At 45.8% G+C, this 25,327-nt stretch overlaps 2 protein-coding genes and 1 long non-coding RNA gene across 3 annotated transcripts; all 3 read left to right on the top strand.

Moving 5' to 3' along the window:
* The first annotated feature begins 380 nt into the window (after positions 1 to 380).
* Positions 381 to 6,717, top strand: vgll4l (vestigial like 4 like). The gene is made up of 5 exons (XM_060054933.1): positions 381 to 1,002; positions 3,066 to 3,189; positions 3,343 to 3,577; positions 4,274 to 4,361; positions 4,945 to 6,717. The coding sequence occupies exons 1-5, from the start codon at positions 936 to 938 to the stop codon at positions 5,238 to 5,240; spliced, it is 810 nt and encodes a 269-aa protein (XP_059910916.1). The 5' UTR covers positions 381 to 935; the 3' UTR covers positions 5,241 to 6,717.
* A 3,159-nt stretch (positions 6,718 to 9,876) lies between these two features.
* Positions 9,877 to 18,288, top strand: slc20a1a (solute carrier family 20 member 1a). The gene is made up of 10 exons (XM_060054932.1): positions 9,877 to 10,471; positions 11,926 to 12,066; positions 12,155 to 12,240; positions 12,547 to 12,643; positions 15,298 to 15,417; positions 15,534 to 15,740; positions 16,156 to 16,651; positions 17,125 to 17,310; positions 17,411 to 17,495; positions 17,780 to 18,288. Exons 1-10 carry the CDS (start codon positions 10,123 to 10,125, stop codon positions 17,933 to 17,935), a joined length of 1,923 nt encoding a protein of 640 aa, XP_059910915.1. The 5' UTR covers positions 9,877 to 10,122; the 3' UTR covers positions 17,936 to 18,288.
* A 1,332-nt stretch (positions 18,289 to 19,620) lies between these two features.
* Positions 19,621 to 21,248, top strand: LOC132459991 (uncharacterized). The gene is made up of 2 exons (XR_009526326.1): positions 19,621 to 19,786; positions 20,211 to 21,248. It is a non-coding gene; the product is annotated as an uncharacterized LOC132459991 (long non-coding RNA).
* The last annotated feature ends 4,079 nt before the right edge of the window (positions 21,249 to 25,327 follow it).

Here is a 25,327-nt window from a genome sequence, read left to right as displayed (position 1 = left end):
GGGTGAAAATTGGCCACAATTTTGTGTGTGTGTGTGCGCCACATTTGTGCGTGTGTGTTCGCCTGCATGTGTGTGTGTGTCCAGACTTCCTCTTCGGCGTGCTCCAGCAGGACAGGTCTCCTGGCAGCTGCAGGTTCTGGGACTTAAGGCTCTTTGTCTGGCCGTCAACAAAGGGCCCGGGATTAGCGGGGAGGCCGGGCCCAGCTGGGTGCGTGTCCGGGCAGGTCAGCAGGAATGACGGTGGGCTCCTCGAAGAGACAACTCAACGCAAAAATGTGGTTTGGTGAGATTTTAGATTTGCGGCATAAAGGAGGGTAGGGGGAGTTGTGTGTGTGTGTGGGGGGGGACGGGGGGGGGCGGGGGGACGGGGGGACGGGGGGAGACAAAGAGCAGGTGCTAACTTCATAAGGTAAACACGTGGACTTCAATTCCTATACGGCCTGAGGGAGGTGCTTCTAGATGAAGGGGAGAAGAAAAAAGTGTAGTGTTAGCTCTGGTGCGTTTCACAGGTAGTCCTGATTAGCTGAATTAATTATTCCTGAATCCTAATATATCTTTAATAACGTACCGGATTATGCCTCTTGTATTAGTGTAATAGTGGGGTTTGTTTTGGAGAATCTACCAAGTGGGTGAAAGCGCGATTAAACGCCTGAGATGGTCCCTCTTGTGCCCGCAGCACAAAAAGCTAACTGAGAGAAAGGAGGAAAAGGCTTTTGATTGGCTTGACGGTGGCCAATGGGAGCACGGGGAGAGAGTCAAAGGGAGGCCATAGCACAGCCCTGCTCACACCTGATACATTACCTGGTGGAGTTCAGAGCCAGCATCTCATTACCTATTAACCCAACCCATAACTAGGGCTCATTGTGTCCCGTAAGCCCCAGCAGTCAAGGTGTTTCTCTGCATTTCTCTTTGTATTCTGCGGAAGAAGAGAAGCCATGGCTGTGGCCAATTTTCACTATATAACCCGGATGAGCAGCGGCTTCAAGGTCTACATCTTGGAAGGTATGTTTGATATTAATTCTGTATCTTTACTGTATGTCTCTGTGTGATAAACATTACCTTACCTCGATGGATATGCTTCTCTCCACTTTCAACCATCTCACAACTTTGGTGCAATATCTGCAAATTATTGTAATCTGATCCTGGGAAACTTTTATATTAAACAGCCTGTAGTGTGTAATGCTACAAAGTGTGTATATATACTTTTATAAACTATAGACTTTTACACTCTATTTGATAGAGCTCTACTTTACCCAACAGCTATTCATTCCATGTTATGAAAATGAGGAAAGACATTCAAACGCATGTCTGTAAACTAAGCTTTGAATACCAAACACTTTTGATTAATAAACAATAAAGAAGAATACAGAAACATTATTCAAATTTAAACAACCAATTTAAAATAGTTAAAAATATGAAATCTGTCGTTCCTTTCTATCCTAAAGACTGAGCTGAGGAACTTACTTCCTATTCTGGATGAATCTGCACATTCAGTACCCAGTACAGACAGGTCAGGGCCAGGCGATGTGTTGGTTCTGGTAATGCTGAAGAAATAATCATGCCTGAGGCATCAGAAAATCAGCATAGGTGTGGTTTTACCTGCACCCCCCCTCCCCTCCACTGCACTGTGCCTACAGTGGTTAGCCAGTTAAGAATGTGTATTCACAGGAGCAGCGAGGTGTGACAGCCCAGCAGAGATGATCACCTCTCCATTGTACTCTCAGCCAGCACAGTAGCTGGGCTCTATGTGCTGATTTCTCTCAACTTCCTGCTTTGTTTGAAGCGTATTCCCGCGTCCTGTTTGAATACAGTTGAGTGCCGAGGGTGGGTTCCTGGGCCTGGCGTTAGAGAGGTGCTCTGGCTTCAGGTCACCTGAATACAGTCAGAGAACCTTGTGAAGGGCATCACCTGTCCATGGTTCTTCCTCAACCAAAAGGTGTTCAGACGGGTCGTGTTTGGACTGTATGCACGACTATCAGCAACATCTGCATTCATTGTTATCACCCAGACCAACCAGCCCCCCCCCCTCTCCCAACACACACACACATGTACACGCACACACACACACACACAGTCGCACACACATTGACACATTTTGGTGCACAAATCCCCACACACACACACAGAGTCACACACTCAGGTGCACAAACCAACACACACACACACACACACACAGAGTCACACACTCAGGTGCACAAACCAACAAACATACACACACACACACACACACACACACACACACACACACACACACACACACACACACACACACACACACACACACACACACACACACACAAACACACATAAACATACACAGTCACAAACTCTGGTGCACAAACCAACACTCACACAAAAACACACACACAGAGTCACACACTCTGGTGCACAAACCAACACATAAACAAAGACAGTCACACACACTGGTGCACAAAGCAGCACACACACTCACACACACCTGCATTTCAACCTTTAATTACTATGATGTATTTGTGTTGCAGAACTGTTGCTTTGATTAAAAAACAAAAAAAAGTTTTGGTGAGATTCAAACTGATATAACGACATAAAAGGGCCGACATCAACAGCCACCCATTTTCTTGTTGCTCAGCCAGTCTTTGTACCTCAGACACACACCCTATGAAGTCAGGGTGGCTCATAAGACCAAAGGAAGAAAAAAAAAGAAAACAATTGTGAGCAGGCTGCATGCCAAGCTTATGCAGAAAAACAACATTTACCGTTAGTATTGAGGCAGATGTGTAGTGTGTTGTAAGACACACTAATCAGGTAGTTCAAGTTCTCCAGCTTAACGAAGTTTACAATTAATGGCTAAAGGAACATTTCCCACGATTATTAGTCATCCGCGAATGTGTCACACGTCAATACAACCACCCTGTCCTCAGAAGCACCAACATCCATGTTGCTTTGTTAACAGACAGCCTCTGGAACCGTCAGTTTCATCTTTACCCCCAGATTACTGTCTCATTACTGTCACACTGCTGCAGAGTCGTTCAGCCCTCAAGCTGATTATTAACCCAGGAATATGTTATTTTTTCTTCTGAAAAAAGGTCAGCCCAACCTGAGGAGTGAGGACCGGTACAGACACATGACCACCGAACGGGTTCGAGGCCCCGCCGTCTACCCAATCAAGCGCAAGCGCAGCCACGACCACGGCCTGACTCTGGAGGAAAGGTCGGCATAACTATTATTTATTTATTTTTTCACATTTATAAAAACTATTCAAAAGTTCAGTCGACCGCAACGGCAAAAGAAGGAAAACGTGCAAACCAGTGAATCTACCATTTCCACATCAATGAAATAAACCAGTTGGCCTCTGTGTTCCAGGCGAGAGAGGGCCCTGAGCCGCAGCAGGGGACCCCAGAGAGCCCCTGTGCTCCCCGTCCCACCGAGCCCCACGTCGACCTGGAGCCCGACCCCCAGCCCCACAAGCCCCCTGCCCCACCACGCCTACTACGCCCCGGTCATGGACGAGCCGCTGGCCCTCATCAAGAGGCCACGGCGGGAGGAATCTGACGGCACAAAGGACAAGACGACAGGCTCCGCCCCCAGCCAAGCGCAGGTAACACGATCAACGGCGTGTTGTTCCCAACTCAAGTGATTCAAAAGGCCTCTGTCACTGTCCGAGGACAACATGCCTGCTGCGACTTGGCCGGCCCACTGCCACCCATGTGTGTGTGTGTGTGTGTGTGTGTGTGTGTGTGTGTGTGTGTGTGTGTGTGTGTGTGGGTGGGAGTGTCTGTCTCTGTAGTCTCAGCATAGCTGCAGGCTCCCAGAGCGACTGTGTATCACCCATTATCTGGAATCATCAAATGCAACGACTCAGGCATCCTATTCCCCGGATCCCTCACAGGCCCGTGCACGTCTGCGCTATGCGACCCAGCCAGATTCGGGATAGAAAATGTGAGCAATGGAGGGAAGAATGCGGCGAACAAGACCAAACAGTGGGATGGCTCCCTGCTCTGTTGATGCCATCACACAGGGAGCGATCAGTCTCCTATTAGCAAGCCCAACCTGTTTAATCGCTTCTCGGGTATCTTTGTTTTCCTAACAAAAAAAGAACTCCCACAAAATGTCGTTTTGGATGGATATACAGTTGCGGAAAAGGTTGTGTTGCAATTTCAACTCAACAAAGAAAGGGAAAATAAGGGAAGTGAATTCTGATATTGTGTGCTGATAATTTTTCTGTTGTATCCAGGGGATTTTCCTTCTGTGATTTGGGGTTTTCATTTGACCTTCTCTCCTTTTGTTCCTCTAGATGCGTCCCTCTGTGATCACCTGTGTGTCTTCGGTCCGGAGCTCTGGAACCATGTCGAGGTCTGAGGTCCACGGCAGGCACTCATCAGGTCAGTCCCCCCCAACCATAACCCCTCACCTAGAGGCTCCTCCATCCCGGTGGTGCATGCTTCTGAGTGTGTGGATGTGTCCCAATAGATGAGCTATATTCTTTGGTTGGAGGAACATTACTATTGTGTGTGTGCGTGTGTGTGTGTGTGTGTGTGTGTTTGTGTCTGTGTGCGTGTGTGTGTTTGTGTCTGTGTGCGTGTTTGTGTGTGTGTGTGGGGGGGTGTTTGTGTGTGTGTGTCTTTGTGTGTGTGTCTTTGTGTGTGTGTCTTTGTGTGTCTTTGTCTGTCTGTCTGTCTGTCTGTCTGTCTGTCTGTCTGTCTGTCTGTCTGTCTGTCTGTCTGTCTGTCTGTCTGTCTGTCTGTCTGTCTGTCTGTCTGTCTGTCTGTGTGTGTGTGTGTGTGTGTGTGTGTGTGTGTGTGTGTGTGTGTGTGTGTGTGTGTGTGTGTGTGTGTGTGTGTGTGTGTGTGTGTGTGTGTGTGTGTGTGTGTGTGTGTGTGTGTGTGTGTGTGTGTGTGTGTGTGCCTGTGCTTCTGTCTGTGTGTCACACTGTACTAACCCTCACCTCCCCCTCCCTGGATGCAGTGACCTCCGACAGCAGCTACGACCACGGGGTGGAGGAGCACTTCCAGAGGAGCCTGGGTGTGGCGTACCGGCGCGCCCACCCCCAGCAGGCCTCCATCGGCGTCTCCGTGGACGACCATTTCGCCAAGGCCCTGGGCGAGAAGTGGCTCCAGATCAAGTCCAAGTCCTCGTCCTGCTCCTCCACGCCCCCCAGCTCACCCAGCGTCACGCACTCACCCGTCTACGGCCTGAACCTGGCCCACAAGGGGGGCCGCAGCACCTCCTCGCCGACCTCCGGCCCCTGGGTCCTCCACTGAGACCCCCGGGGCGGAGGGAGAGACCTCGGAGCTGGACTTTTTCAGTTGGACTTGTTTTCGATTTACGTTTCACATTTCAGTGGGTGTCATTGTGCTCTGCGAGGATCAAAGGTGACCAAAAAGGCGTTTATAGGTCACTCTGTCACACACGCACACACCCACACACACACACACACACACACACACACCGGAACACACACACACCGGACACTGAGGTGAGGTGAATGTTGTCGACCTGATGGAAATGGTGTCTCCGAATCAAAGAGCCGTTAGTGCAAACAAAGGTTGAATTAATAGGAGTGTATTGAGGGGTTTCTTGTTTTTTTTTTACTGCTTGTGAATAGCGTTTAAGTAGCTGGAGTAGAGGTTGACAAAGGGTGATTGGGATTCGACCAATCAAATCCTTCACATTTCCTTTAGTATTCGTTCGGTGTCATTCATTTCATGCAGTCTGATTGTAAAACGTGTCATTGTATTTATATTCTGAAGCCGCTGGTTCCTTTCATTCCTTTATGGAAATACCTACTGGTGTCGTGGTTTTGAACTTTATCAAAAGTAAAACACGTTTCATAGCTTCTAAAAAAGATCCAATATATGTCAGGCCAAAATCTTGCATTTGTGTGTCTGCCATATAGCAACGCGCTTGATTTTGCGTTGTTCAGATATCTGAGGTAGGTCCCCTCAAAAAAGAACATGAGGTCACACATTTGTTACTTTAGAGACAACCACAAGAACACAGCTCTATGGCTCAAGTTCGCACCGTGTGTCACAAGCCAGAACAAGCACAGAGTAAGGGTTAGAGAGCTCTCCAGGAACTATAGCACTCTGTGAGGTCAGACGCTCACACGGACACCTGCCTGTTGAAAGGGCGAGCGCCCCAGACAGGTTAATTTCAGCCGTGAGTCAGTGTGTGTGTGTGTCTGTCTGTCGGCACTGCATCCGGACGAGCCGTGGTGGTTGTGTATGTGACCGAACGCAGAGCGAGAAACGGGGCTGTGTGAAGTGGGAGGAAGAGAGCAGTGTCTGAGTGTTGGATTTTCCCCCCGTAGGTTCAGGGAATGCAGATTCATGTCCCAGCAGGCACTTTAGGGCTTGTGTTCTGACATTCCTGTCTCCTGAGAAAATCACTCTGTCAGATCCTACAGATCCTGTTTGGCAAGGCCCAGGGAGGGAGGGAAGAGCAGGAAGGCAGGGTAAGGCGAGAGAACCAGGCCTGACCATGAGAAACAGCCTTCCTTTTGCTCGTCAGTTGCTTATTTGCATGCTCAATCTTGTTCCACTTAAAAAAAACCGTAATGATTAAGGAAGAAACATTTCCAGTGTCATGTGAGAGGGGGGATGTGCACATGTTTTCCGTTTTTTTGTTTGTTAAATTGCTGGGACAAGCTAGCATGTTTATGTGGTTTGATGCTGTGGAACTGTGCAACTTGGTTGGGAGTTTGTATTTCTTATAAAATAAAACCAAAAATGAAGATTATTAGGTGTTTGATTCTATTGGCAGATGAGTAGATGGGGTATCAGCACACATTTCAAGGTACGAAGGACATTTCTGAAGTGTGTATACACACAGTTTAGTCCTTGGTCTTGCAGTTTTTCTGTGCACACATAAGAACTGGATGGATATTACTATTATTTGCTCCCTCTTTCAAGTGGTTTCAAACTGGTATTTCCACCTGGAATGCATTCTTTGACGGGGTTATTGGAACAGAGGCATAAGCGACCCCTAGAGGCCATCAGGTGACGTGCAACAGTATGCCGCTGCGATAAATAATACAAGTTATGTTTTACATATCAACCAGTGGCAAGTCTAACAATCTTCAACCAAAATCAAGTAGCCTGAATGCTCAAAGTTTAAACATGATTTTTCAGAAAAACATTAAAAACACCATGAATGTGTACACGCAAGCGCGAACACACACGCGTACACAAACCAACACGCGTACACACACACACACACACACACACACACACACACACACACACACACACACACACACACACACACACACACACACACACACACACACACACACACACACAAGTTTAACTTCAAAAACGTTTAACTAAACATTTTTTTGTAAAACATTCATTTCAAAAGAGAGATTTTATGGAGAGCAGTATGAAAAAATATGTGAGAGAAATGCCTATTTTGTTTTGATCTGATCAATGGGTCGCGTTTTTACTGGAATGTGCAAAAGATAGTGGTGCCCTCTATTGGCTAGACAAGGCATATGCTCAATACGAGAAACTTCATGTGAATGTTTTGAAGAGCAATTTCTCAGGTTTAAAAAAAACGAACAAAAGACGTTTGTTTGTGAAAGTTGATCAGCCATGGGTGTAAACACCATTTAGCTCAGGTGTTTACCTGAAGAGTAGTAATTATACACCCTTATGCATAACCAGACTAACGTTTGTTAAATCTCTCTGGGAACGTTTTGAAGCACCTTGCCCCCCTGTCTTTCAAAACAGTGAACAGACGCCGCATGGCTCCGAGAGATCAGGGTATTATGTGTGTAGTGAAAACCACCCAAGCTCAGAGGCAACGCTCATTATCGTGCAATTATATAGGACTTCAACTAAGATGTTAAATTTAGTAAACATTGGGGAAGTATACAAATAAAGAACGTTTAAAAAGGTTTTGTTTATAGCCTACATGTGTGCTATGAACTGCTTGTTGCTACTAGGTCTAAAAATACTTTGAAGAGAATTGGGGTTATAATAAGACCCTATAATAAGAAACATTGATGCCACCGTTCAGAAGATCTCCCTCTGTTTAAAGCAATAATCCTGATTCAATATTAAGGGCTGCATTCTGATCTCGTTCACTATATTTGCTGTGACCTGTGGCTTATACGATCATAGCAGCATACAAACTGGCCTACCTACCTCAAGAACAGGCTCAGTTGTAAAAGTCATGAGCTGACCAAATGTGCTCCAAACCAGAACATGGTTTCACTTATGTTCCTTCAGCACAGAATAGGTAATGATTGACCTGGTAAATAATGTCAGCTACATCTCACCATTTTGAACACTCTGACACTCTGAACACACTCACACACAAACACAAACACACACACACACACACACACACACACACACACACACACACACACACACACACACACACACACACACACACACACACACACTCACACACACTCGAACATGCACACACAAACCTGTATTACTCTTTAGTCTATTATTATAGATTTATTATATATTGGGATTATCCATTCATCAATAAATGCAAAATTAAACTGCCTACAGATTGTATAGCCATTGGAGAAGGGCTATCCCCCTGACAGTCTTCAGAAAAGTATCTCTAAAAATGTCTTAGTAAATTGTCTCTACTACCACTCTCCAATGCGTTCATTAATCAGTAATGATACTTAGTTATGAATACGAAGACGTCAGCGCTTTCAATGTCTTTCATTTTCCGCTGACTGACAAAAATAGTTCCAATTTCCATTGGAGTTTGACAGAAAAGATAATTAATAGTAAATAAGAGGTTGAACAGTAACTATGTGTTGGACTTGCTCTATGGCTCACATTTGTCCTGTGAAACAATCAGTATAGATCAATGGACCACTATAACGTTATGTGGCGTGTGGGCCAGTGGAAGAGAGATGCTCCACGATAATGATATTTTATCTATTTCTAATCCAGTGGCAAAAAGGAAAGGTGATCCATCACTCAAACACATCCACCATTTTCATCCCATTGGCAATAAGAAGGTTAATTCCGGATCCAGCATCCCCCTCTCCCCATTGGCCCGTTCAGGAGCAGAAAACTGTAATTAGGTGTTTCTGCGCCACAAACAAGTAAACCATTAGCCTGTCTCGTGATCACTCCGGAGGGCGTGAGCACGCTGCCCTCCTCCTCGCCACGGTCTGAGTATAAGAGCCCGCTTTCCGCATGACCCTTCAGACCAGACGGTAAACCGGGGGGCGTCTCGCGGCTGATCGGTTCCTGCATGCTGCTCTCGCACTGACGGACATATGCGTCCCATACCTGAACTCAACACGAGACCTTCGCTTAACAGGTTAGTGGGGACAGTCTTTTCTCGTTCATACGTGTATCACTGTTTTAAGTTTAACACATTTTACTAGAGTTAGGGTTAGTACTAATTGCCTAATTTGATCTGAGAAATTACCTTTTTCTTTAAACTATATTTGATTGGCTATTGTTGATTTCCTAGCCAAATAGGGTCACTAATGTGGCCAGGTCAAGAAGCCTTGTTGTTTATTTAACCCTAAAAAGTTTTGGATCTAACTGCGTTAGAAGGATTAAATAGAGTTAAAGTAAGAGTTATTTGACAAAGGCTGCATTACGCTTTAATGCGCTCCTTCATTTGTCAACCACGTTTTTGCGCACACCACACACATGTTTGAAGAATGTTTAACTTACAAATGCTACTTCCGATGGTTGAAGTAGGTTAATTAATTACTTTATTGTTCACTTGTTAAAGAAAAATTAATGGAGAAAAAACACATTCAATATCTGGTTCTGGTCCATAACATTTTGCTTGCTTCATTTGTCATTACCCTATTTAGCCAGTTAATGTCTTGTATTAAGCAGGTATAATATACCTTATTGGTGTTTTATTCTAAACTAAACCAAATTCACATTTCTTCTTCCAGTATATTTCCCCAGAGGCAGCCATCATCATGGATTCCCTTCCTCCATCAATACTAGTTCATCTTACAACAACCCCAAACGATCAGCATTACACGATAGCATCAAACACCAAATCCATCATCATGTTTTCTTTTTACCAATTAGGCTCCGATATCAGAGAAACAACAGGTGTGTCTATATAACACTAAGAGTAGACCTATTGAATTGCCTGACCTAAGGGTTGAACAGGACATCCCCTCTCACCATGGACACCACCACCCTCGCGGCGCTGGCCACCGCCACCACGGTGGGCCTGCTGGCCCAGACCCACCTGGAGGGCTACCTGTGGCTGTTGGTGCTGGGCTTCGTCATCGCCTTTGTGCTGGCCTTCTCCGTGGGGGCCAACGACGTGGCCAACTCCTTCGGCACGGCGGTGGGCTCGGGCGTGGTCACCCTGCGGCAGGCCTGCGTCCTGGCCACCATCTTCGAGACGGTGGGCTCCATCCTGCTGGGGGCCAAGGTCAGCGAGACCATCCGGCAGGGCATCATCGACGTGCGCATGTACAACGGCTCCGAGCACGTGCTGATGGCGGGCTCCGTCAGCGCCATGTTCGGTAAGCGCTCGCGTCAGGGACATGTGTGACCAGAGGCTGTTGAGGAGAGGGATTCTGGTCTCATCAAACCTGTTTAAGAAGCAGGGCCTCATTACAGAAAAAATCCTAACTTCTAATCCTAATTTAAATTAGGGACTCAAAGATAGGAAAAATCCTAACTTCCTATTACAGAAGCAGTCCCTAACCTGTTGGCCGTTTCCTATCTTATCTTTCGATCGCAATATGCAATCGTCAGTTTCTGTGCATGAGATTGATAGAACGAGTTAATGTTAACATTAACAGAGACTGTTGATAAAGGATCTTTGTTAATAACGGCAAGATAGTTGCACTAGTACGACGTCATGGCAGGTATTGAAACAGGGAACAAGGAGAGGAGTTATAAAGTAGTAAAGTAATTCTTCCACCAAATTCAAAATGTAATGTCTTTGCAGGCGATAAAATGAAATTAAAATATGGTCAGGAAAACTTAAGAAATCATTATGCGGCCTCGGTAGCCTTTCAGACATCACATTTCTGTTGTGTTGATCCTCGTCATCATTGTCAAGCAGACCTACTAGCAGTGCTGCTGCCATTTTTTTGACAGTTATTTTGAATTTAGGACAGGGTGTATGGCCACCTAACTTAGGGATCCTAACTTAAGAAATTCCTAATTTAGGATAGTTCTGTAATGGATAAATTCCTATCTTAAGATAAGATAGGATTTCTTCCTAAGTTAAGTTAGGAAACCTCTTTCTGTAATACCAAAACCCCTAAAGGCCTTCCTATCTCAAGATAGGATAGGATTTCAGAGTTAGGAAGTTTCTGTAATAAGGAACCGGTTTGTTGCTGGTTTTATAGAATGATTGTAGAACAGTATGTAGGTACAGTATGTAGAATTTAGTGGCATATAGGGAAACGACATGTTGATATGGAATATAATTCTCAGGTGTTTTTATTTGAATCCCATGAAAGTAAGAATCTTTGTGTTTTCGTAAACTAAACATCTTTATATCTAGATCTCTAGAGCGATAACAAAGTATGTCCCTTTATTGTCAAAACTAAAATGGCTGCTTACACAACAGAGGCCGATACAGACTACTGTAGTAATTGGACAGGGAGGGTGAGGGGGTTGAGCTGGTTGCTACTAAGTTCTATACACTGGATCGTAAAGGAATCATTTCAAACTCTGCAACAAATGTCAGTAAAAAAGGTTATCTGTCAGCATCATGCGAAATTCAGATAAAAGTTACAATTAAACGGAAACTATTAAAGCTGGCTGGTAACTTCAGTCTGCTATAGTGGAACAATAAAATTGCATTTGTGTGTGTATCTGTGTGTGTGTGTGTGTGTGTGTGTGTGTGTGTGTGTGTGTGTGTGTGTGTGTGTGTGTGTGTGTGTGTGTGTGTGTGTGTGTGTGTGTGTGTGTGTGTGTATATGTGTGTGTGTGTGTGTGTGTCTCTGTGTGTGTTCTGTAGGGTCAGCCGTGTGGCAGCTGGCGGCTTCGTTCCTGAAGCTTCCCATTTCTGGGACGCACTGCATTGTGGGGGCCACCATCGGGTTCTCCATGGTGGCCAGGGGTCACCACGGGGTCAAGTGGATGGAACTGCTTCGCATTGGTAAAGAAGTACCCTGTGAAAAAGGATTTTTTTGTCTTTCCAAATACTACCAACAGGGGTCCTTAACAATGCCCTTTTGTCCCAACAGTGGCATCCTGGTTTCTCTCACCTCTTCTGTCTGGGATCATGTCAGGGGTTCTCTTCTACTTTGTCCGTAAATTCATCCTCAACAAGGTGAGCGCAAAATGGAATACTGTTGTAGTCTTGAATTCATTGTGTTCTTGATCTGAAGCTCCCTTATCCCGGCACCGGGATGTAAATTGTTAATGGTAAATTGACATTTACATAGGATGTATCTAAGTACATGGAGGTTACAATGGATCTCAACATGTGATGAACCTGTATTATGGACATGTTGTTGATCTCAACATGTGACGTGTGTATTACTGACATGTTGTTGATTTGAACACGTGTGATTTGTGCATTAATGACATGTTGTCGATCTCAACATGTGATTTGTGTATCACTGACCCACCCCAGGCCAACCCTGTCCCCAACGGCCTCCGAGCTCTTCCTGTCTTCTACGCAATCACTATGGGTATCAACATCTTCTCCATCTTGTACACAGGAGCCCCATGTGAGTCACAGACACACACACACACACACACACACACACACACACACACACACACACACACACACACACACACACACACACACACACACACACACACACACACACACACAAACCCCCCCACACACACACACACACACACACACACACACACACACACACACACACACACACACACACACACACACACACACACACACACACACACACACACACACACACACGTGCACCCACGGGTGGCATTGTGTTAACTAAGTCACTAAGTCACAAGCACATTATCCTCAGACTTTGAACGAGGCCATTTGGAATCACACACACACACACACACACACACACACATTAACTCAAGCAGTCTTAACACATCTAAAGCAATAACGTACTAAAGCAATACAGCAGCTGTAGTAATTTTTTCATTACATGGTTGTGTAAGACATTAAACAGTTTTAAACGCCTTTCGTTTAGACGGGGACAGCGTTTTTGGGGCCTAAAAATGCAAAAATCTGATACCACCCTCCAGAGTGGAAAACTTGAATAACGTTTCTGTCTACACTGCCAAGACGCAAAACTCTGCTCAGATCTGCTCACGTCGGGTATGCGTTTACGTCACATACATGCCCCAGTACAGGGAAATAAACAAACATGTTGGATTATTTCCATGCGTCGGACCGTCAAGCTGCTCTGGCAGCTATAATAAACTTACAGGAGTCTTTCCACGAAATGTACAGGATATGTACAGATAGTATTCCTGAACAGAGAAGGATCTGTAATTATGTTTGGGATTTCGCGGCGCAGAGAAGAGAAGAAGGAAGATTATATGCATGCGCTCAGACATGGCTGTGTTGTGTGATAGTGTATCACAGCACCACCTAGCCGACAGACATGCATACCCAATCGAATTCAACACACTTTTGCGTCACCTTATGCACGCAGATATCTTCCCGAAAACGCTTGTCTAAACGCAGAATAAAAAGGGAAGACGCGACGACCCACTTTTTACGTCTTCTGTTCAGACCGTCATCATGTAAACGTAGCCTTAATTAGTAAGAAAGTTTAAAACAATGTTGAGGTGTGTGTGTGTGTGTGTGTATGTGCATGCGTGTGTGCGTGTGTGAGTCAAGCATCAATGCCCACTATAACCCCTGCTATCACACGACCCAGCAGACTGCACCTCTCACACTGTTATACACAGAGAAACTCTTCTCATCAAAAACAATCCTGTGTTTTGTTTTGTTTTGACCCAAGGATTCCTGTGTCGTTTTCCCATAATACCACATGGCCCGTCATGTTGGATTTCTTGGCTGTTGAGATTACTCTTTGAGATTGTTTGTTTTCTAAGTGGTTGAGCATCTCTGTTGAGACTCCAATAAGCTACGATCTTCATGACGAACACAGGGGAAGCGTGGGGTATTTCTCAAAGTCATGCCCCCTGTATTAGAGCAACCTCTGTAAGTTCAAACCTTTGTAAACAATGCTAAAAAGTTATTTATCATCTTAAAAAGTCACGCTAACCCCAGTGAACAAAAGATTAAACAGTATTATTTGGTTCAGCGGTTAAGATTAGCTGTCTCCTGTAACACTCTGCCTTCAAGACCCTCGTGTGCATTCTATCATTGTGTGGCCATGCATGTTTGTATCCTGCATGCTATCTGTTTGAAGGAGTCAGGCTGATAGTGGTAGCCAAGGAAATTTTGAGAGGAGGCAGTTGAGATATTTGGACAATCTCACTTCACCAGAACCATGTGATCAAAATGCACAATGCTGGAGAAGACTTAAAGTGCTGTAACACCATATTTCAGGGCCGCCTCTCCCCGTACACAGAGCGCATTCTGACCAATTTATGACAAATTATGCTTAGGGCCTCCAAAAGCTTAGCAGCGGGCCTGCCATATATTGTAGTGTTGTATTGCATACGACACATTCTGAAATATATTTGATGAATATAGTTTAAAAAAAATTACGTGTACTTTACTTTCTGATATACTATGATTAAAGTAGCTATATCGTTTGCAGTGTCACATAAGCCCTATATTTCTCAGCATTTTCTGAACTGTGTCAGCAAATTGCGAGCAAATATGGATTTGCGCACATTCAACTGACACGTCTGTGCACACTAATCAATATTACGAGCACTTCTAATGCCCGCAATATTGTATTGTATTATATACTGCTGAGAGCAACAATTATGCCTGTGAGGAAAAACGATTAATCGAGCGCACACATGTAGTGAAGCAACACGCAACTGACGCCCCCGTGCGCAAGAATGCTGTCTCTGCTCTCGTGCACGCAAAGTGTTTCTCCTCTCACAATGGTTATCTTTCCAGGACTAAGTGGGCGGAGCCAGCCATGGCCGTTGTTTCCCTGAATGTGATTCGTTACATGTTGCCAGACAAGTCCGGCAACATGGAGTGCTTAAACAAATTCTTGGTTAATCTCGCACCACCATTTAACCCAGAGTCTGCTCCAGATCTGCGTCTTACTTAGAAAATGCTTTGGAAAACAATAAAGCACAGTGTTACAATGCAGACACCTTGCAGTTGTTAAGAAAACATAAACTATTCATAGTAATATCCATAATATATATAATATCAAATGCCGCCCTCCTCTAGTGTCCCTTTGTCCTAAGTCTGTTTTTGTTCCCCTCTGTGTGTGTGTCCCAGTGCTGGGCTTTGACCAGGTGCCCTGGTGGGGGACGCTGGGCATTTCGCTGGGCTGCTCCCTCGGCACCGCTCTCCTTGTGTGGTTCGTGGTCTGCCCCCACCTCAAGAAAAAGATCCAGCGTGAGAGATCTTTGTATAATAAACACAGTCGGTGTATCCGTGTGCCAGCTCTTACAGCTCTAACTCATTCAGCCATTCCATGGCTCAGACCTAATACAGATCTCTTTGCACGCTAGGTGAAATGGCTCTTAGGCCCTGTGAAACACAACTGATGGAGAAGATCAAATCAGACCCAGACCCAGAACCAGAACCTGAGGCCCCCAGACCTCTGCCCAGCCCCCCGGCAGGAGACAGCCAGAAGGTGGCCTTCAGTCTCGGAGACTCAGCGGACGCAGACTTAGACAGCAATGGAATTGACACCAAAAGTCCGGATCTCAGCAATGGTGAGATGTCAGCGATATCAGTACATACTACTGTTATAGATACCCTCCTCGTGGTGGACTCACCTAGACTCTGCATAGCCTCGTCCCTTACCCTTCCCGTCCTGGCACTTAATGTATGCACTTATTGTATGTTGTACGTCCTTGGACTTAAAAAAAAGTACTCAGCATGCATGGCGTAGCTTCTTATCCTGGCAAGCTTTCTTGTACACAGGGAATGGGTTAACCTAACAAGGGTAAGTGCTTGGCTCTTGTTTCTATGAATGGGCTTACTGTACCGACGGCGATGTATATTGTTCCTCTTCTTCTGACAAATGTACTTATTGTAAGTCCCTTTGGATGAGAGCGTCTGCTAAAGGCCCTTAATGTAAAGGTAAACGAATGCAAAGCGTCACAAAGCAGGCGTGTTTCTTTAAAGGTCTGAACAGCCTGGTGGGGCCCATGACCATCACCGACCCTCACAGCGGCCTCTCCCACACCGTCCACAAGGACTCGGGCCTCTACAAAGACCTGCTGCACAAGCTGCACGTCACCAAGGTGGGCGACTGCATCGGCGACAGCGACACGGAGGAGCGGCCCATCCGCAGGAACAACAGCTACACCTCCTACACCATGGCCATCTACGGCATCCAGGGGGACCCCAAGTACAAGGAGGCGGCGGCGGCAGAGGGCGGCGGGGGGGCGCTCCAGAGGAGGTCCCGGGTGGACAGCTACAGCAGCTACAGCTCGGCCATGAGCGCGGGCGCCCGGGCGGAGGACAGCGGCGTGGAGCAGAGCGAGGCGGGGAAGGAGCTGGCCGCCCTGGAGCAGGATGAGCTGGAGGTTGACCACCCTGCCGTCTCCTCGCTCTTCCAGTTCCTCCAGATCCTCACCGCCTGCTTCGGCTCCTTTGCACACGGAGGCAACGACGTCAGGTAGGCTGGGGGATTTGGGTTCTGTCAGAGAACTGGGTGCTCTACCATTTACATTAACCTTTAGTGCATTTAGCAAACGCTTTTTGCAACAAAAAAAAAGCTAAAGACAATAAGTACATTTTTCAGAAGAAAGAGAAACAATATATCGCTTTCGGTGCAGTAAGGATGGTCATAGAACAAGTGCCAGTACCAAGTACTTACAATTGTTAGATTAACCTTTACCCCGTATACAACAAAGAAAGCTAGAATTAGATGCTACACGATGCTAAGTACTATTTTTAAGTACAACATACAATAGGTACATACAATAAGTGCCAGGATGTACAACATACGATAAGTGCGTAAGAGGGGGGAGGGGAGGGGGGAAGGGGGACGCAGAGTCTGGGTGAACTCTGAACAGGTGAGTCTTGATATGAGGGGATGTTTGAGGGCACCTTCAGCAGACTTACCCGTGTCTATGCTTGGTTTGGCAGCAACGCCATCGGTCCACTGGTGGCCCTCTGGCTCCTGTACGACAGCGGCTCTGTGGTCTCCAACGCGCCCACGCCCATCTGGCTGCTCCTGTACGGAGGGGTGGGTATCAGTGCTGGGCTGTGGGTGTGGGGCCGGAGAGTCATTCAGACCCTGGGCAAAGACCTGACCCCCATCACACCCTCCAGGTACTGTTCCACCGAATCCAACCGTCATAAGGCTCCTCGCACGAATGTCTCAACGGCAGGTGGCTTTTACCTCATTGCCTGGTTCTGTTCCCCAATCCAGTGGCTTCAGCATTGAACTGGCGTCAGCCTTGACTGTGGTCGTGGCGTCCAATATTGGCCTTCCTGTGAGCACCACCCACTGCAAGGTAGGTGGTGGAGCACAAACTTCGCCCTCCAAAACAATGCAGAATACTAATTGTTTAACTGTATACATGGACCCTCATTGCTAACCCTAACCCTAACACTTGCTGGATAAACATGCCAGCCGGCGTAAACCGGTCTGTGCTTTGCTTTGTAAATGGGCTTCAACGTGAGCAGGCGTTCACATTGTTCGGGTCCATGTGTTGGGGCTCAGGGGGGAGTCCAGCTCCACTACGGTCCGTTCAGCAGCAGACTGCTGTGTGCTTGACTCTGGTGTCTGGTCCTACAGGTGGGGTCAGTGGTCGCCGTGGGGTGGCTGCGTTCCAGGAAGGCCGTGGACTGGCGCCTGTTCAGGAACATCTTCATCGCCTGGTTCGTCACCGTCCCTATCTCGGGTCTGATCAGCGCGGCCATCATGGCCCTCTTCGTACACGTTATCCTGTGAGCCTTTTAACTGATGAACAGAGGCAGCCTCATGTCCCTCTTTGCGGATGTTATCCTGTGAGCCTTTTGACCGATGCTCAGAGTCTATATCATGCTACACAGAGGGTGGAATGTGTTTGTTAAAAGATTATGTCTGTGTTTTTGTTTAACTGACCACTCTCGGTCTCAGATTGATTTGCCTTGATCGTTTTATTTTTGTGTACATACAGGTTTAATTGCTGTTTTAATGCAACTGTACAATGTTGTGCCATAAAATGCCTGTAAATATCCAACACATTTGGATGATATGAAATGACCATATGTTCATAGAATCAAACTAATGATTTTTTTGTGAAATAAACACCATTGAATACAGTTTTTTTGTTCTCTTTTCAATTGAAAGTTTACGTCTCAAGCTCATCTTGAATAATTTCATAATAAATACATATCTCATGCCAGTGAAATGACAGGCGCCTTCAGACATGACACGTAATTATGAGCCATTTGCTAATACAATTGTATGTAAGGGTGGGAGTTTACAGGGATGGATAAATTACACACAAGCTTGTGTGATTTCAATATTGTCATAAAACACAATGCTTCCCACATTAAACCTATGCATGTTTTATCATATGTAGTGCAAAGGCCTAGCCTGGGAATAAGAAAAATCTGCGAGCTCAAGTATTATTTGTTCTTTCATATATACTGTATATGTAGCCTGACATCGCCCGACCAATTCACAAATGCCTATATTTTATACATCATATATATCATACCTGCACATTTTATAGATTTATTACATATTATACTTATATATTTTTAATATGTATTTTTTTAGATATTAAAATGCACATTTGTGAATTGGTCGAGCGATGTCTATCCTGAAACAATTAAATGCTTTTATGCTCAATAAGACGTTTGATAAGGTTCACCCTAATCATTGACTTGTAAAATACGGTATACCCTCACCCATTAAACACCCATCATTAATCCATAAATTAGGTGTGTCTGGTGAAAAAAAGATGCAGCTATCAAAAACACACACTATTGTTAACTTCTTTACGTGGTAAATTGTATGCTTGTTTATCAAAAAGAAGATTCAAAATGTATATTTGATATTTTCATGTAATATTAAAAGGAAATGTACTGCTTTTAATAAAGGTAATTGAAAATATAAAAATGACAATATATATCGCTGGATAACACGGTATGGATAACACAATAATGAAATAAGGGAATAATAGTAGCATACCAACAAGTATGTCCATCCTAACTAACGAAATGATTTCATCATTCAGCACAATTTAAAATAAATTACACATAATCAGAATAATCAAAAGAAGTAGAAAAACATACATCGAGAACATCGTTACCAGAGCTATTTAAAGAAATGTCTCTATTCATTTATTTCTCAATCTATTTCTCTCTAAATGACCCTGATATGGAAGGAAATCTGTGCCATCGGGTTTTGAAAATAAAAACACATTGAATTATAAGCACTGAATATTTATGCATTGAAATAACCTATCTGAATTTTTTGCCTCTGAATTTAACTCTTTACATTTTCAATATATCATATTCACCTTTATTTTTCAATGTTAAAACAATTCAACGTTAAAATATTCAACGTTAAAATATTCAACTCAAATATTTTCAACGTCTTACAACGTCCAAAAATTCAGTCCGCCAAAGTCACCATCAAAATTCAGTGTTAACATCCGGGGACCCAAGAAAGAGCAATCGATCCTAGATGCTAGATCGCGGTCAAACGAGTGTGTGCTGTGCGCGTCGTTGGATACCTGACTCTCTCACGCGGGAAGGCAAAACAGATTTAGCCATGTCCAACGGCAACAGCAGCAGTAATAGTGCTTCGGTGAGTACATTTTTCTATATATATATATGCCATTCGTATGGGGTGTTTCTGTAAGATTCAGCAATGGACAATACTAACGGACACGTGTACATAAGAAGGACGTCGAATTGAAAAATAGGGGTAGTTCGGAATTTTGGACAGAGGGCCTGATTCCCAAGTTAGCCTTGGTGTTCTTTATCATTGGAGACTAGTGCAAGTCAACGGGCATAAAAGTAGTACTTAGCATTGTGTAGAATCTTATCCTAGCTATCTGTGTCGCATACGGGGAATGAGTTAACCTAGCGATTGTTAGAGCTCAGCACTTGTTTCCATGAACATCCTTACTGCACCGTCAGCGATATATTGTGTTTCTCTTTCTTCTGAGTACCTTTTGGATAAAAGCGTCCAGCTAAATGCCCTAAATGTAAATGTTCTTTCTTAACAGGCAACGAGAGGGCATCCTCAGGCTCTGGACCTTCTCCAGGGGTCCGTCCAGGCATCCTCACATATCTGATCGCGTTGGTCCTACTGGCGTTGGTCTGGTGATGACGATACAGGGCCAAGGAGATGGACACCCCCCTGAAGTCCCAGCCCACCCTGGAGGACTGAAGGAGAGGAGGGGAAGCAGTAGGGGAGGAGAAGGAGAGCAGGGGGTAAAGGAGAGAGGAGAGTGTAGAGCAGGGAGTAAAAGTGAGTTAGTTGTCCCCTTAGGGAAATTATTTTTCAGTTTCCTTCATTCATTTCTCATCATCATTTCTCATCATAAGCACATTAAGAACATACATAAGACATTTATAGAGTTGACATTGATGACGGACATACATTGGGGTTCGGTACAGGGGGATACATTGTTAAATACATTATCTGTGGGGCTTTGCTTTGTTCAGGAATGGGATGGCGGATGGGGGGGGGGGGGGGGGGGTCAGGCCTCTGCTGAAACAGGCTTTGTTGCATCTTATCTCCGTTCTAGATGGAGATGAGGGAGTAAAGGAGAGAGGAGATGGAGAGGAGGGAGTGAAGAAGAGAGGAGACGGAGAGGAGGGAGTAAAGGAGAGAGGAGAGGGAGAGGAGGGAGTAAAGGAGAGAGGAGACGGAGAGGAGGGAGTAAAGGAGAGAGGAGACGGAGAGCAGGGAATATTGGAGAGATGGGAAAAAAGAGGTTGTGTAGCATCTTATCCTAGCTTTGTTTTTTGTATGCGGGAATGGGTAAACCTAGCAATTGTTAGTTATTGGCACATGGCTCTATGAACATCCTTACTGTACCGACAGCGATACATTGTTTATCTTTCTTCTGACAAATGCACTGATTGTAAGCCGCTTTTGATAAAAGTGTTTGAGCTCGCTGCCTTGAATGTAAATGTAAGGGGGGCTATAATTTCCCTCAACAATGTCAAATGCATCTACTATTAGTTGAATTGTTCAACTCGTAAAGACCATAACTTTTACATTCATGGCAACAAATAAAACAAGTTTGTTGAAAATGTATCACTCCAGACCCCTTTTGTTTAAAAATATGTATTTTTAGCCAGGGCAACAATTAAATGTTGGTGGCATTTATTTATTTATTTAACCTTTATATTTCCAGATAAAACATTAAGAACAGTTTCTTATTTACAATATTGATCTGGTCCAAGAGGCCCCTCCAGGAAAAAGGTACAAATAACAAAAACACAAGCATGACTCATTTAGACAAATATAAAACGGATATACAAATGTACAGAAAGAAAATAGAAAACACCAATGCACTAAATAATAATTAAGATGTGTCAATGTTATATTGTGTGTGAAGGGTGTATGCAAGTGAGAAACGGTGGAATCAACAGGAGCAGGGGGGGTCTACTAAGACATAGTTAAGTTTCTGCTTGAAGGCAGACTGATATGAAAGCTGTAAGTTTGAGTGTGTCTTGAATCTGATGCCACCAAACACCTTCCGGCCGAAGGTAGTCCTGGTGAGTGGGTTGATGAGTTTGATAAGCTCAGATGATCTTGTGCTTCTCGAGAGATGGAGAAGGGAGGAAAGGTAAGACAGGGTCTTGCCCAGGAGTGTCTTATAGATAAACTGAAGCCAATGTCGGAGTCGACGGGTTTGGAGGGAGGGCCAGTCCACCAGTTTGAAAAGTTCACAGTGGTGTGTATTAAAGGGAGCATTGGTGGCAAAGCGGATAGCTGAATGGTGAAGAACATCCAGTTTGTGTAGCGCTGTTTTTGAAGCCATTTTATAGATTGTATCACCAGTCAACGATGGGCAGGATGGTCATTTTCACAAGTGTAAGTTTAGCAGAGCGTGTGAAGGATGCTTTGTTTTACGGAAAAGAAAGGCCAATCTGGCTTTCACTTTAATCTGAATATTATTAATATGGGTGGAGAATGAAAGGGAAGAGTCCAGCCAAAGCCCTAGATATTTATAGGACTTGACAAATTCCAGTTCGGAGTTGTCAGCGGCAGCGCAAACGATCTTGGGGGGGCTGGAGGTGTTGTTTTTTCGATTGAAAAGTATGCATTTTGTCTTTTTAGAGTTGAGCCGTAGGTGGAGGTTGTGGAAAGAGTGCTCAATAGAATTGAGACTGTCTTGAAGAGTGGAGTTATGGTTCTGTTCTGGGAAGCCCCTGCCCGCTGAAGAGGCGACCCCCCCCCCCCCCCCCCCCCCATGGATAACAGATGTAAAGCAACTTTATATTTGTGTCAAGTCAATTGTTGCTTTGGTTCCATCTGCCCGATTTAGCCAAGAGTTCATCTGGCTCCAAAGTGAAAGTCAACCTCATTTATAAGCCCAGCAATCTGCGGATTGGTCCGCAGATTGAATATTTTTTTTTTTTTATATTCCTTATTTTCATATTATATTTTTAAAATACATTTTATAATGGAAGTGAAGGTGGGGGGGTCTTAGGGTGGGGGGGGGGTTAATGTGAGGGTAGAGGGGGGGGGGTCAAGGTGAGGGTAGAGGGGGGGGTCAAGGTGAGGGTAGAGGGGGGGGGGGGTCAAGGTGAGGGTAGAGGGGGGGGGGGTCAAGGGGAGGGTAGAGGGGGGGGGGGTCAAGGGGAGGGTAGAGGGGGGGGGTCAAGGTGAGGGTAGAGGGGGGGGGGTCAAGGTGAGGGTAGAGGGGGGGGTCAAGGTGAGGGTAGAGTCAAGGTGAGGGTAGAGGGGGGGGTCAAGGTGAGGGTAGAGGGGGGGGGTCAAGGTGAGGGTAGAGGGGGGGTTCAAGGTGAGGGTAGAGGTCGAGGGTAGGGTAAATGTGTATAGGTTAACTCATTATGGTCAGTATTAAACATCACATAATACACAACATGCAGAAAAAGCCACACAACCAGGTAGAATTTGTTATATACGATTTTATATAAACACCACGAGTATACATTTTATATAATCGTTTGCACATTGAAACATTTTGGGAAGCGATTTGTCCGATGTCCGAACCCATTTTGATCACAAAGCGTATATCGTGAATCCAGCGCAGCCATCTGTCCCTAACTCTGTCCCTAACACTGAACCCCGACGCCTTGAAGGACAAGGAACCCTCCCACTGTGGGGAGGAAGGAACCCTCGATGGAACACGCTAGGTGCATCCAAACGTGCAACAGATGGTGAGAAGGTCACGTTGCGTGAGTGTGGAGGAGATGAATCCACAGGCCAAAGTCCTGTTGTGTGAGTGTGGAGGAGATGAATCCACAGGCCAAGGTCACGTTGTGTGAGTGTGAAGGAAATGAATCCACAGGCCAGCGATGAGTGGCGGTTGTTGATCACTGAAATGTGGACAGAGGAAAACATCATATTGTTCAGTTGACTGTCTAGATAGTGTCACATTATTAAAGGTTATTACACCTGTAGTCAATGAACACGATATCCATGTCATCTTCAGCAGTGGGATACTGACCTAAGGGACTCCAGCTGGTCAGAAATACAGGTTTGACGCAGCTCAGGTGTGTGTCCCAGACTGGACACAGCATTTCAACTGCACCTTACAAAGACGGATGATATGAATACAAAAGGACACAACGATTCAGTTATCCGGCAGACCGTCCGAGCCAAAGAGTCTTGGTGAATTCAGAAGTGCGCCATGCCATGTAGTCTGAGAACTCAGGGGTGGAACCCAGCACCATTTGATGGAGAGCCCAACACCCCATCCTACCCCGTTTAGAGTTCCATCAGCAACAGACTCACCTTCCAGATGCATGGCTCCTTCAGCTCTCTCCTCAGTGGATATCCCCTTGGAGTCGGGTGTCACTCGCCCCACCCCGACGTCCTTCACCAGGCAGGTCCTCCATCACCTCCCTATGCCCCGCCTTCCTGTTTGGGGACAAACAGGGCCGTTTGGCCTCAATGTCTGGGCACAATCAAAGTGGTAGTTTGATGGTCTGACATCAGTGGTAGTTTGCTATAATGTCTGGTAGTAAACTGTTATTTCCCAGCACAAGTCATGTTCAGTTCATGCAACATACCAGTACTACTTGTTGGCAGGCAGACTCATGGTTCTCCAGGTGCATGGCTCCTCCATCAGCTCTCCTCAGCCAAGGACTCCAGGTCTGTGTAAACAGTGGTGGTAGTTGAGCAATTTGATGATTTGTTTTATTCTTTCCACTGAAACACTGAAATATTCTAGTTGATGAAAATGCTGTTCAGTTCCATAAATAATTGAATCACTTAGTTCTGATCGTCACATGACGGAACACAATGAGCCCACAGCTGTCCTTTACCTTCCTGAGACCTCTGCAGTCGCATCGTATGGCGCCGTCGGCTCTCGTCCACCATGGCTCCGCCGTCGGCTCTCGTCCACCATGGCTCCGCCGTCGGCTCTCGTCCACCATGGCTCCGCCGTCGGCTCTCGTCCACCATGGCTCCGCCGTCGGCTCTCGTCCACCATGGCTCCGCCGTCGGCTCCCGTCCACCATGGCTCCGCCGTCGGCTCCCGTCCACCATGGCTCCGCCGTCGGCTCCCGTCCACCATGGCTCCGCCGTCGGCTCCCGTCCACCATGGCTCCGCCGTCGGCTCCCGTCCACCATGGCTCCGCCGTCGGCTCCCGTCCACCATGGCTCCGCCGTCGGCTCCGTCCACCATGGCTCCGCCGTTGGCTCCCGTCCACCATGGCTCCATGGGAAGCGTTTTTTTTTGTCCAATGTCCGAACCCATTTTGATCACAAAGCGTATATCGTGAATCCAGCGCAGCCATCTGTCCCTAACTCTGTCCCTAACACTGACCCCGACGCCTTGAAGGACACGGAACCCTCCCACTGTGGGGAGGAAGGAACCCTCGATGGAACACGCTAGGTGCATCCAAACGTGCAACAGATGGTGAGAAGGTCACGTTGCGTGAGTGTGGAGGAGATGAATCCACAGGCCAGAAGTCTGTGTGAGTGTGGAGTAGATGAATCCACAGGCCAAGGTCACGTTGTGTGAGTGAGAGGAGATGAATCCACAGGCCAGCGATGAGTGGCGGTGTTGATCACTGACAATGTGGACAGAGGAAAACCAGCCATTCATGACAGTGACTGTCAGAAGTCGTCACGTCTATTCCACCAGTGTCAATTAACACCTGTAGTCCACTGCACACGCCTGACCTCTGTCAT

The sequence above is a fragment of the Gadus macrocephalus genome, chromosome 6 (assembly GCF_031168955.1).
Source record: "Gadus macrocephalus chromosome 6, ASM3116895v1".
In the NCBI taxonomy this organism is placed as follows: domain Eukaryota; kingdom Metazoa; phylum Chordata; class Actinopteri; order Gadiformes; family Gadidae; genus Gadus; species Gadus macrocephalus.
This window is presented reverse-complemented; position numbering and strand designations above follow the sequence as displayed.

What these genes read in the sequence shown, in the direction of transcription:
- slc20a1a (XM_060054932.1), top strand. Translation starts at nt 10,123, where the DNA reads ATGGACACCACCACCCTCGCGGCGCTGGCCACCGCCACCACGGTGGGC. An exon ending in GTAAATTCATCCTCAACAAG is followed by an intron (nt 12,241 to 12,546) that starts GTGAGCGCAAAA and finishes GACCCACCCCAG; the next exon opens with GCCAACCCTGTCCCCAACGG. An exon ending in AAGTCCGGATCTCAGCAATG is followed by an intron (nt 15,741 to 16,155) that starts GTGAGATGTCAG and finishes GTTTCTTTAAAG; the next exon opens with GTCTGAACAGCCTGGTGGGG.
- vgll4l (XM_060054933.1), top strand. Translation starts at nt 936, where the DNA reads ATGGCTGTGGCCAATTTTCACTATATAACCCGGATGAGCAGCGGCTTC. An exon ending in GGCCTGACTCTGGAGGAAAG is followed by an intron (nt 3,190 to 3,342) that starts GTCGGCATAACT and finishes TCTGTGTTCCAG; the next exon opens with GCGAGAGAGGGCCCTGAGCC. An exon ending in CCACGGCAGGCACTCATCAG is followed by an intron (nt 4,362 to 4,944) that starts GTCAGTCCCCCC and finishes CCCTGGATGCAG; the next exon opens with TGACCTCCGACAGCAGCTAC.